Source organism: Danio rerio, chromosome 7 (assembly GCF_052040795.2).
Source record: "Danio rerio strain M-AB ecotype USA chromosome 7, GRCz13ab, whole genome shotgun sequence".
In the NCBI taxonomy this organism is placed as follows: Eukaryota; Metazoa; Chordata; class Actinopteri; order Cypriniformes; family Danionidae; genus Danio; species Danio rerio.
In genome coordinates, this window is record NC_141027.1 from 4,284,705 (window position 1) to 4,298,277 (window position 13,573).

The 13,573-nt window shown below is 36.7% G+C and overlaps 2 protein-coding genes across 3 annotated transcripts in view; both read left to right on the forward strand.

Annotated features, from left to right (window-relative positions):
• si:ch211-225k7.4 overlaps positions 1-13,573 on the forward strand; it is a 494,418-nt gene that overhangs the window by 366,986 nt on the left and 113,859 nt on the right.
• Positions 8,268-12,729, forward strand: si:dkey-83f18.9. Of its 2 annotated transcripts, XM_087260440.1 has the most exons (5): positions 8,745-8,788; positions 8,887-8,925; positions 9,018-9,368; positions 10,014-10,361; positions 10,518-12,729. In XM_087260440.1, the coding sequence occupies exons 2-5, from the start codon at positions 8,889-8,891 to the stop codon at positions 10,877-10,879; spliced, it is 1,098 nt and encodes a 365-aa protein (XP_087116566.1). In that variant the 5' UTR covers positions 8,745-8,788; positions 8,887-8,888; the 3' UTR covers positions 10,880-12,729. The 2 variants fall into 2 exon arrangements, with proteins under 2 accessions (XP_087116567.1, XP_087116566.1); XM_087260441.1 differs by having other exon boundaries at positions 8,268-8,925; positions 10,518-12,727.

Sequence of the window (13,573 nt, forward strand, 5' to 3'; positions counted from 1 at the left end):
TAAAATAAAGATAAATAAAAAAAAGCAATGTATCAGAGACCCTTACAAACATGTTTAACTCAACAATGAAACATCAAACGTAGCTAAAAGATTTTACATTGTCAATCAAATGAAGTTAAACAATTGAAAAATGCAACAAATAATTGTTTCTGCCAGAACTAAAAAGATTTTTTTAAATAGTTATTACTGAGTCAAATGAATTTGCACTGCTATTATATTTATCATCACTTATCGATCATCATACAACAATAAAATAATCTCTTATAAAATATAATAATAATAATCTAATAATTTTTTACAGTGGAGAATAGAAAAGATATTGTCTGATAGAAAAAAATTCACATTAGCACATCAAAAATAATTCTTAAAGTTTACTATTGTGAAATTTACAGGTATTTAATTTGCACTGCTTACACAGCACCAATATTCAACAGCTCACTACCAAGTTCCCCTGTGTTTTTATTGATGTAATATTTAAAGTTTGCGTTTTACAGCTGCACTTCAGACGATGAGGCAGACTCACTCCTTGAACCACCATGGAGCTCGGGTCTTCAGAGAAAGACTTGTGTGCATTTGAGTCCAGATTTCCAGTCTGTTGTGCTGGGCAGCCACCGAGAAAAAACAGCGGCTCAGTAATAATAATGATACATTTTAAGGCATAATTATATTTATTTTATTTTTACAGTGCTCAAGGACATTTTACAACAGTTAGAAACAATTAGAAAGTTCATACGGATATTAAGTTGTAATGTTAATAGCATAATGCCTTTTAATAGTGTTTTTAGAGATTGTGATCTTAAAGAATGTGATCAACGTTATTTTCTACTGAACATTTTTAGATTGCTTTTATGAAAACATTATCCTGTTTATATAGAACAGAATGAGAAGTAAATGTAAATGAACATTCCAGCAGCGTTTAATGACACATTGTTAAAATATTTTCAAAGTATTGTTTTCAAACAGGTAAAGAGAACATTAAATGGTAATGTTTCAGAACATTTTTAGAAAATTTTTTTAAAATTTTCTTTTCCCATACAATGTTCTTGTACGAATAGTAAATAACAATAATGATAAAAAACTACAAAAGGCAACGCTGTGTGTAGACGATGATCATAGGTCAGATTTAAGGTTTGTGAAATGAAATTAAATCCATTTATTTATTTTTTTTAAGATTGCAAATGGCTCAATGTCCACTAGATGGCGCACTTGAACACAATACATTTTCATTAACTTAAGGTCAGGGGTTGGGTATCTTTTTTCAGTAAAGAGCCATTTCAGATTTTTTTTTGGCAAATGCATTTTTTTTTTTTAAGAGCCATTGGATGTATAGAGTATATGAAGCATCACATGTTGAGTACATGTTAAGTCCATGTATTAAAAAAAGGATAATTTATAGAATTTTTCTTTTCGCCATCAACAATCATGAATGTTGTTTGAAATAACATGTGCAAGGTCACCATAGGAATTTAAGTTGCATGTCATTTATTGGTGTCATGATTCAAGTTAATTGACCACAGCGCCACACACATGCATTTATTGAAACATCCTTTTATTCTTTTTCTTATTCATTTTGCTGTAAAAATATACAATAAAAGGGTCATTGTAATTTTATTTTCAATAGGAAACTGATTTTTAGAGATCATTATTTTTTTTTATTAAAGGGAGACAGCTGGAGAGACATTTTTTTTGGTCAAAGAGCCACATGTGGCTCCCAAGCCATAGGTTCCCTACCCCTGATTTAGGTAAAGGAAAACAGTAACTAACCAGCTAGCTCTTAACACTGCTTAAAGGTGCAGTAGGTGATCTACTAAAATGCTAACCGCTTAGCATATTATCTTTGGACGGCGGGGAGAGACTGTGATTCAAAGCCAGACCCCATGAAATCGCGAACGCGCTCACCGCATCACAACAGCAGACAGACAACCCACTAGTTCAGGCCATTCGCCAGTTAGTTAGTGCCAGCGCCGTGCAGGAATTACATTTATTACTTTGCCACACTTGCATGCTATTTCAGAGCGAATATTCAGAATGGCATGGTAAACAGTATAGGAAGGCTATCATTGTTCAAAAATGACCCAATGTGAATATAAAAGCAACTTCAGCTCAATAAAGCAGGTTAGGCGGAATAGCGCTATTTACTGGTGTTTTGTTGTTCAGCTAAATATAAATCTACATTATAGATGCTGTCAAAGGACCTTATGAAACGGAAAATAATCACATCAATCTTTCACCGGGAGATTTCAGTGGCTGAACAACACGTCTGTGCATAGAAGTCTACATAACAACACAATCTAACATAAGCTTAGCCTGACTAAAAACAGTAATACTTCAGCCATGGTGTCGTTCTTCCTCCAGCGTGCTAAAGTAACTCCAATACTGATTCAGCATTTTAAAAGTTTCATTTCAGCATTTGATTTCTCTCGGTCTGTCTCGTGACCGCGTGGCTGCTTATGCAGGCAGGCACACACGCATGGCAGATCTGCGTGAACAGATGCGCAGAAGTCCGAATATACATTTGCTGACAGACTGTGCTGCTTATCGGAATTAAGGGAGATGACGGTCCGACTCTATTTAATTGGATGAACATATTTTTGTTTTATGCCTTACCCAGAATATAAAAATACATTTAAACACATTTAGATAATTTACTGTAATCATTACTATTAGACTGCGAAGAGACTTTCAAGCAGCACAACAACAAATGTTTCTGAAGACAATCACCAACTGCACCTTTAACCATGAAATTTAGAGAAAAAGTATTAAAAAGCAAAAAGTGTTAAAAATGGATTTAATATCAGATTATTTCTTCATTTTATTCATATTTTTTAATATAATTTACATAGAACCTGTATAGATAAAATCATACATTGTTAACGTTTGTGATATCAAATGTATATTATATCTGGTAGATTAAAACACTCAAAAGATTCTTCGCCATTACACTCAAAATGTAAACCATGACCTTTAAAAAACCAGAAATGTAATTTCTTGCACACACTTCACTTGTCACAAACCTGTTTGAGATGCTTTCTTACGTTCAACACAAAAGAAGATATTTTGTAATGTTACGTCCTGCCATCTTTATTCATTTATTCAGTTTCTGCAGTGTTGTATTTGTTTTCCTCTCTTTTTTGATTTTCCTGTTTGCAGATTGCCAACACCTGTCCTCAATCTACACGGCTAATTATCCACCCAATATAAGCTGGTTGCAGCAAGAGTAGACCACATGTCTTGTTTGGCTTGCTCCTGTCTGAACCAAACGTGTTACTCAGGGCATGCATGCATGCATGCATGCATGCATGCATGAATGAATGAATGAATGAATGAATGAATGAATGAATGAATGAATGAATGAATGAATGAATGAATGAATAATCCTAACAATTTACTTTTTTTTTTTTTACTTGTAAAATTATTTTTTTTTTAAAAAGGAAAACAAGCCTGTTTTAGTTTCGTTGTTTTAGCTGAATCTGTTGTAATTGATGACTTTGTTGATTGTATTAAATGCAAGTCAGTGATTTAAATTGAGAATGTTAAAATCATGATATCATACAACGCCTAAAGCTCTGTTATTCACAGTAAAACCTGTATGGAAATCAAAGTGTCATTAATTTTTTTTTTTTTTTTGTCATAATATGACAATATTTGCCGAGAAATTAGGTAGTCACTGTAAAAAAAAAAAAAAAAAAAAAAAAAAGGAAGAATATCTTTGCCACAGCTTGTGTGAAATTAGAGCTGAATAGATTTCTTCATTTAAGGCTACACTAAAAACATTTGTGGACCCATGTAAAATAAACCGAGCGGAGTGCAAAACAACACAGAGCCTTGCGCACACAAACAGCAAACTACCCTAGTAGCAAAGAATTCTGGCCCAGATTTGGCATTAAGCTGGCACAGCAGGCATTCATCCAGCACTGACATACAGCATGTGGGCCAAACATGGCCCGGGTTTGGCAGAGGTGGCACCGTTTTTTTTAAGGCGGCACACAAGATTTGGGCCAGATGAACTAAATGTAATAGCCATCTGTATGTCATTCTGTTACAGTTTCTTATAAAAGGGCACCTAAGGTGAAAAATCTACTTCTCAAGCTTTTGGGACATACATGTATGTATGGTGTATATACTGTCATATTATGAGTGAAATAAACACACCAAGTCCTTTTTTTTTCTGACCGCAACTTGACATAGGAGTGCGGTCCCCCCGCCCACCAATATTGATTGACAGCTGCGCGCATTAACATGTCTCCGTAGTAATGCATATACTTATATCGACAAGACAGGACGAGCGCAAAGCAACCGGGAATAAAAGGTCTGTATAGTTTCCTAGGATCATCAATCATCATCAGACGTGATCAAGAGTGAGTTTTACATGTTTAACATGTTTTGAAACGTGTGCACATGTGTAATGAAGTACATCGATTCACTTCATCAGCACAGCCTCATGTCTCTCTCACTGTCTGTGTGTGTGTGTGTGTGTGTGTGTGTGTGTGTCTGCGCTACTTGTCTGTGGTGTGTGTGTGTCTATGCTATGTATGTATGTGCGTGTGTGTCTGCTCCTGTGTGTGTGTAAACTCATTGTTGCAACTCCACAAAAAATGCATGAAATACTAATGGTAAAGTTCTTACTGTAGTATTTCTCACAAACCTTATGTGAGATCTGCTTCCTGAGGCAGCCGAGGGCGGCGATTGAGGCATGTTCCTAACAGGCACGTGGGAATGGTGGGCAGAGATGACTCGCCTTAAAGGCCCAGTGCAAAAAAAAAACAGCAACAACCTTTTCCCAGCTATAACATATAAAAGCTTTAGCAGACACTTCAAACAGCTATAATAAATACTCTGATGTGTGTTTTGAGCCAAAACTTTACAGACACATTCTGGGGACCCAATAGACTAAATATGAAAAAGGGGTAACCTAGGTGGCATTTAAATAAGATTTCTCCAACTGAATAATTTATTAATATAAACTAACCAGCAAAACAATCCAAACAATGAGAGATGGTGAGCCCAACAACATATTAAATAAATAACCAAACAAACCTAAACCATCCCTGCCAACATTTATCTCTAAAAAATTCAGGAGACTTTGTGGTGGTCTGGTTCGAGAAAGAGGATGTGTCTGTCCAGTACATTACAGGGGCTGGAAAAGTGGGTAGGGGTGGAGCTTTGTACAGTGCCATTCAGAGACTTTACAGGGGCTGGAAAAAACAAAAAGTGTGGGGATGTCCTACGCAGCGGGTACTGGCTGTCATAAGAAAAGTCGGTGATCCAGTGGGTGTTATGGAAAACTGTTATGGAACTCCACACGAGACAAGATCATGAGAATGGTCAGGCACTAAAACGATAAACTTTATAAACTGAGAAGAAGATCAGCTAGGAAAGCAGATGTTCAGGTTGTCTCGATCATGCATTCTGAGCCCCCCTCTTTGCCCTGGACTTCACTTTCTCCACCAGAGCAGCTCACTCACATTCCACACAGAATGTCTAAGGTTTTAATATGGTGTATCTCGTGGCTCTATATTCATGTTTGATGTAATTTTAAATGTCTCTGTGTGATTGGTAAAGTGCTCTTAATTTCACTGTAATATTTTACAATCTCCCTTATATCACTTGATTTGGGTTTTGACTTTGATAAGATGCTCCACTCCAGGGAAAATGGTCTCCACATCAACTCATGACCAGGCTAGGGTCTTGGTGAAGCCTTTACTGTCTTTATTCTATGATGATTTGAGTATTTAGGCAAAGGGTGCAGAAGTGTCTGTAGAAAGGATACCCCGTTGCAGTGTTGAATCTCTGAGCTCTGCATCAGAACTTATATTTCTACACAGCTATTAATCTCTAACTCTTAAATGTATCTTTGAATAATTGATGTTGTACAATCTTGATTGGCTTATTTTGTTTAATTATGTGAATTGGAATGGAAGATCTTTGCCTGTAAAATAAATGTGAAATTCTTGTTTAACTCTAATATCTCCTGAAATCATTTAAATCTAGTAGATTGTTAAGGCTGATGTTTCCCCAGCCTACGACCAGGATCAGTCATACATTTAGGCTCAATGGATGGAGCATAGACAGCATTAGAGACCTGTTGATTTCTGACAATCACAATCACTTAGTATGATATAATCTAGTGGCTAAATCAAACTTTCTGTATGTATGAGCAAGCATGGCGGCCTATTTTTACTTAAAGGAAATTAGTTTAAAGTTATATCCTCTATCTAAGAACCAGAACTGGCGAGGATGTGTCCGTGAGCAGATGTAACTGGCCAGTATACTGACTCTAAGCGACTTTGGGTAAATGATGAGCCATTAACTGAAATAAGGATTTATTAGGTTAATCAATCTAAATTAGACCAAATCATGCCCTATAAGGTGATCAGCTTGAATTAGATGAATCTAAATTACAATTAATATAAATTGGAGTCAGATTAAAATTCAGAGTTGGAAACAAATTAAAACAAATAAAGATATTATTTTTCACATGTGCTAAAAAGACTTTTAACCTTCACCCATGCTGTTAGTTTCGTCATAAGACTAATAGATGGACCCTTACATGCCTTCAGTATTAAATGTTGATAAGGTAAGTCTGAATGCTATTTTACATTACATTTATTGCCATATACTGCAACTGTCGGAGCAGATAGGTTATACCATGATATAATAGTCATACTCGTGTTCTCAAAACAGCAACCCAAGCCCTGGAAGGTAAATGGAAAAAAAAAAGAAATTACAGGTGGTTTAGAATTGTGTACAGAGACAGTGTGTCCACTTATAGGAGGGCTCTAAAATCTGCCAGAGCCGAGCACCTCCGCAAAGTGATAGAAAATAATCATAACAATCCTAAATTTTGTATTTAACAACATTGCTAAATTAACCAATAATCGGTCATCTTTGGAACAAAATGTTCCGCCGCAATTTAGTAGTGATGACTTCATGAATTTTTTCAGTGATAATATAGAATAGAGGCTTAAGACAGAAAATAGATATTAAACTTTCTGCACCGCCTTATACTCCATATCCTGTAAATATTTCACTGAATCAGAATAATCTACAGTGCTTTAATATCATAGAACAGGAAGAGTTAGTAAAAATTATAAATAGCTCTAAACCAGCTACGTGTATGCTGGACTCAATACCAACAAAATTACTGAAAGAGCTGCTGCCTGCTATAGGAGAACCTCTTCTTAACATTATCAACTCTTCTTTATCTATAGGCCATGTTCCAAACTCTTACAAACTAGCTGTTATTAAGTCTATTATAAAGAAACTGCAACTGGAGTTACTGCAGAAACTGCAACTATAGACCTATTTCAAATCTTCCATTTATGTCTAAAATACTAGAAAGTTGTTTCTACTCAATTATGCTCCTTTCTGCAGATGAACAATATTTTTGAAGTGTTTCAGGGCTCACCACAGTACAGAAACTGCATTAGTGAAAATAACCAATGATTTACTCTTAGCTGCTGACCGAGGGTGCATCTCGCTATTAGTTTTACTCGATCTTAGTGCGGCATTTGATACCATTGACCACAATATCCTCATAAATCACTTAAAGTCTACTGGTGTCCAGGGACAGGCTCTACAATGGTTTAAGTCATACTTAACTGACCGTTACCAGTTTGTGAATCTTAATGGACAGCCTTCACAAGTCAGCCCAGTGCAGTATGGGGTGCCTCAAGGATCAGTTTTAGGCCCTTTGCTGTTTATAATTTACATGCTACCACTGGGAGACATTATTAGAAGACATGGGATCAGCTTTCACTGCTTTGCAGATGATACTCAATTATATATTTCAACTAAACCTGATGAAACGTCTGAACTGTCTAAACTAACTGAGTGTAATAAAGATGTTAAAGACTGGATGACCAACAATTTTCTTCTCCTAAACTCTAAAACTAATGTCACACGAAGTCTCGTCATTAACTAGAGTAAAATAACTCCAGATTTTGTTGCTTTTTTGTTTAGTCATGAAGACCACAGCCCCACGCTCAGGTTTTAAAACCTTTGTGACTGCACTGTGTTTTGAAAGTGTGAGACTGTGAGCAAACACTGACCCATTAGCAGAGATACAATAGCTATTAGTAGCCATTGAGTGGCCAGTGTGTTCAACACTGCATTCCTATCAGTTTAGCTGTGTGTTTCTGCTTCATGGCCTTTTATTAATCCTCTCCTGTAAGCTCATGGCACAGTAAAATTACAAATACTAAAATTAAATAGCCCCAGTGTCAAATAAATCAGTACAAATTTTCCTATCATAACAGAAGAGCACCACAACATACTGGACAAATCAATTTTGAATCACAAATAATCAGATTTGACAGTATAGTTAAATGTAAATATCAGCAGAGAAAAACACTGTTTAAGATTCCAGTGGTGTAGATATGACACAACACAGAGATAGTGTGCTGATGGGGACATATAAAATATATGAATATTGTGCTGTGGTGAAAAACATAGTGTCAGTCACTGGATTATTGAAGCTGAAAGCACATGGAAAGTAAATAAAAACAAATGCGAATGTTGAGTTGGATTTTCCCTGTGAAGCCGTTATGGAAATATGAATTCTGAAACATACAGACTCCACTCTCTACCACATTTAAATGAACACTTGCAAAGAAGTACAGAATCACACAGAGAGGACATATATGCAAAAACGTGAATGAGGAAGAAAAATGAAAAGTCCCTTGTTTAGAGTAATAAACAAATGCTGTGATGAGCTGAAATAGAATCACACAGTCTGAATCTGCAGACAGAAACATCAGACTGAAGACAGAAACACACCAGCTCTGAGGTAAGAACTTCTCACATTCATATTATACACTTCAGACATATAATGCTAATGATTATGACTCATGTTATGAAGCTAAAATGTTTTGTCAATTTCTTCAGAAATGGCTCAGACTCTATATTTCCCTCTTCTCCTCATTGGTGAGTGTGTTTGTAGTTTTATTTATGGTTTATAGTTTCATTAGGTTTGACTCTGTTCTGAAAAGCATTAAAGCAAAGTGTCTCTTTCACAGCTCTCTGCTCCATATCTGAATGTGTTCAGCGTCAGTATCACTTTATAAATGAGAACAAAAACTGGACTGAAGCTCAGAGATACTGCAGAGAGAAATACACAGATCTGGCCACCGTTGACAACATGAATGACACGATCCAGCTGAAGAAGAGTGTGAAAGTGAATGATGACCATATATGGATTGGTCTTCAGAAGACAAGTGATTATTGTCATTGGTCTTCAGGTGATCCTGTGCTCTTTCTGAATTGGGCATCTGGACAACCAGTCAGCAATTTTAATTGTGCTTATATAATAGATGGACCTTGGTATGTTTGGCCATGTAGCGCCACCCCATCCTTCATCTGCTACAATAGTGAGTACAAACCCCTACAGTAACAAATGTTTATTAACTAAAGATGATTCAAATGAAAAGGAAATGTGACGAGAAAACATTACACATTAGTGTAAAATAAATACAAAAGAATACTTAATATTTGACATATATTTCAAATAATCCACTTTTTACTTAAAGGAAAAAAACAGAAGAGGTTGAATTGTGTTCTTTCAGCTCTTACTGTGCATTCACACGGGGCTTCAGCGTCAACGCTTGACCAAGGACGATCATCATAGTAGCGTCAGCCAATGAAATTAGTCCACAATTGACTACTGTGTAAGCTGGGGTATTTGCATAAAGCGATCTGATTGGCTGACACTTTTTGGTGCTTGAAGAGTTGAGAAATTCCCAACTTTTGCAGCAAGAAACGCCAATGAAACAGCACTGACAGACCCACAATTTAGTTTGGTAATGCTTGACGTCACCCATTTAAAGTGAACGGGAAGCGCTGACGCCCTGTGTGAATGAGGTGTAGACTTCAAATGTCATAGTAATATTCATAAACATTAAAAAAAACACAAGTTTTCTGTAATAGTCGTTTGCTTCTGTTAAAACAAATTGCACACCAATGCAATAATAATGTTAACTTGATTCATTAATGCTTTCTGTTTGATTTTCCTAAAGTGAGCAGAGGACTGGTGTTTGTTAATCAGTCAATGAACTGGATAGATGCTCAGAGTTACTGCAGACAGAATTACATTGATTTGATCAGTGTGAGGAACCAGAATGAGAGTCAACAGCTGGAGAAATTCATTAATGACAGAAACTCATCTGGAGCTGAAATCTGGATCGGCCTGTTCAGAGATATATGGCAGTGGTCAGATCAAAGCAACTCCTCATTCAGATACTGGAATACTGATGAACCAAATAATAGTGGAGGTCATGAAAACTGTACAGTGCTAAAGAAGAACACTCAGGGGCATTGGGCAGATGTTCCTTGTAACTGGCAGTTTCCTTTTGTGTGTCATGAAGGTGAGCAGATCCTCCACACACACTCAATCCATCATCAGCTCCAGATCTCTTAAAGTTGACTCTACATGTCTGACATGACAAATTCCTCCACAGTGTTTGTTCTGCATGTTGTTGTTGATCAGTCTCTCTCTAGTTTCTGCTTTGTTTTGTGTCCAGATAAACTGATTGTGATCCAGCAGAATCTGTCGTGGTCTGAAGCTCTGAGATACTGCAGACAGCATCATGTGGATCTGGTCTTGGTTCAGTCAGTAGAGATGCAGCGTCGTGTGATGAACGTGGTTAAACTGGCGTCTACTGAGGCGGTGTGGTTGGGTTTGCGTTTCTCCCACATTTTGGGCATCTGGTTCTGGGTGAGTGGAGAGACCGTGTGCTATCAGAACTGGGCTCCAGGGAACGGCACATCAGAGGAGGACTGTGAGCCCACAGTGAGATCTGGAGCAGTTCAGTCTGGAGGAGATCAGACCTGGATCAGCCGTCCTGAAACTGACCGACTCAACTTCATCTGCAGAAACTATTAGGTGTGAAAGACCTGAAGATGTTTCTGTTTAGAAGTATGAATGTTACATTTTTTATAAATGCTTATTTCAAGATAACTGAATTTCATTGATAAAGTAACGATGTAACATTTTTAGCTTTTTAAAATTTCACCTCATGAAATCAAAATTAATTTGAGTCTTAGCCTTTACCATTTAACAGGCATCATAACCACCTGGTTGACCTTCTATCCATAGGTTATAATTATTTTTTTTAATTGTTTATTACTATTCATCAGAGCAGTGTCAGTATATTATTTGAGGCAAGATGTGGGCCAAAAAAAAATGTTTTCAAGGAGTCCTCCTCAAAGGATTAAAAGTAACATCAGAGGCCAATTTAATATTTTTTAATTTAAATAAATTTTAATAATTTTTATCCTGTCAAAAGCACTTTCACATTTTATCTTTTTATATGTTAGTAAGCTGCTTCTCCTCTTCCCCTCTCTGAGGGTGTATCAGGGTTAAAAGTCCATTCCATTCTTGATGAGCAGGTAAACCAGCACAGCACACACAGAGCTCAACCAATTCAGTTCAGTTCATGTTTATTTTTATAGCACTTTTACAATGTAGATCTGTCAAAGCAGCTTAACATGGAAGTTCTAGTAAAGTCCAGATTTCAGAGTTAAGGTCCAGTTTACAACCACACATTGCATTTCTGCTGAAATGATTCTGTGTGACTGGCAAGGAGTATCTGATGCTGTTGTAAAGCCCTGATTACACTGTGAGATTTCATCTGCAATTTGGTCATCCGAGACAAATTTGGGAAATCCTTAAAGATTCCTGAAATCCTTGGCTAAAATCTTTGATCATCAGTTTGACCTGTTCACAGACAGCCGCTTGGTGCCCAATGGGATCAGATTTTTCCTCAGATGAAGTTCTGGCAGTGTCAGAAGATTTCAGACACTCTTCTGCAGTGTGAAAACAGGTGTGATGAGCACCAATCCAAGAACCAACAGGAGCTCCGAATTTGATTAATCATGCAAATCATGCAACAATTGAAATGACAGCAGGGAAATGCCAAAACAGTTTTTCTTCCTGGTTTTATTATTGAGACACGTTGTGTGCAAATTTGTTGCTAGATTTTTTACATTTGCTGTGAGGAATTATTTCAGAAAGCAGGATAGTGAAAGTGTCACGGGTGCATGATGTCAAACTCTGTGGACGTTTTCTTTCGTGTTTGGTGCATCTTCATTGTCGTTCAGTCTGACTTTTTGACAGCTGATATCTTACATTGTACCATGGGAGCCATGTTCATGCAGTCTGACATGCTACAATCGTTCAAGATTATAACAGATTTGGCAGATCACTCACATTTCACATAAAATATCCTGGCTTTAAGATGGTGTATTTTGTAGATCTATATTCATGTTTGGTATAATTTTAATGTCTCTGTGTGATTGGTAAAGTGGTCTTAATGTCACTAATATTTCACTTGTATATGTTGATTTGTTTTTTTGCTTTGATAAAATCTTTGCCAGATGCTCGTAGCAAATGGTTGACACCTCAAACTCACTACCAGGTAAGGGTCTCGGTGACACTTTTGTTGTCTCCCATTTATGGCTGTTTGTTCTGTGTTGGGTATTTAAGGGAAAGGTGCAAAAGAGGCCATTGGGAACTTGTAGCCAGGATACCCTGTTGCAGAGTATGAGCCTCTGAACTTTTGCATCAGAGATTGATATGTTGCAATGTGTTTCATCTATTCTCTTCATCTAACTATTGGATTTATCTCTGAGTGATCAATGTTGCACATTTCTAAATTGTCTTTTTATTCTTTTGATCTTTTATTGAGATTATACACTTTAATCTGGTAAATAAAGTGTTAAACTTTGATTCATTCTGAGTTCTCCTGAAATCTTTTATATCCAGTAGATTCAATGGAGTCTGCACTACCATTATGTTTGTGACATGATCATATTCGATTTTTCAGACTGTACAGATCCGTGTGGCAAAACAGCATGAAGATATTTTAATCATTTTATCACTCATAGCCTATTAGCAAGTTGTATGCAAATGACTAAATTAACTTCTCTTTTAGAATGAGTGAGCGGGAGGCAACCAGACTATTTGGGTATTAGTTATTTGTGCATCCTCTGACTAACTTCAGATTGTCGAGATAATGTCCGTGAGAAGAAACACAATCCAGGCGCGTGGAACTCTTAAGTGGTGTTTGGTCCCCGATGAACATTTAACTGAAGAGTATGGGATCAGATATAGATCAAAACTTTACATTGAGTCATAAATGATGAATGTGATTTGTTCCTACAATTAGAAATACAGTCTAAATTTGACAGTTTCATTAAATTGGAGTCAGATTAAATTCAGAGCTGAAAACAAATATAAATAAATTCTAATAAATAACAGAATTCTTTTCAGAACCACTAGAAAAGACTTGCATGCATTTAACCCTTGACCATGCTGTTAGTTTCATCGTTGGGGCAATAGATGGACTTTTACACTGTTTCCAGTGACAGTGCGATGGCAGTGTGAGATTGCACCAGCCCATACAACTTAGTGAAGTTTTTAAACTAATTTCGAGAGGAGCACGTGATATAATTGATAGCAGCTGGCCACCTATCTACACTCATTAGTTAGCCAATCAGATCTATCCTAATCCACTATAAGTAGCCTAGCTAGACATTACTCCCTTATCTTCGTTTTCCGAAGAAACCCCCCATCCAC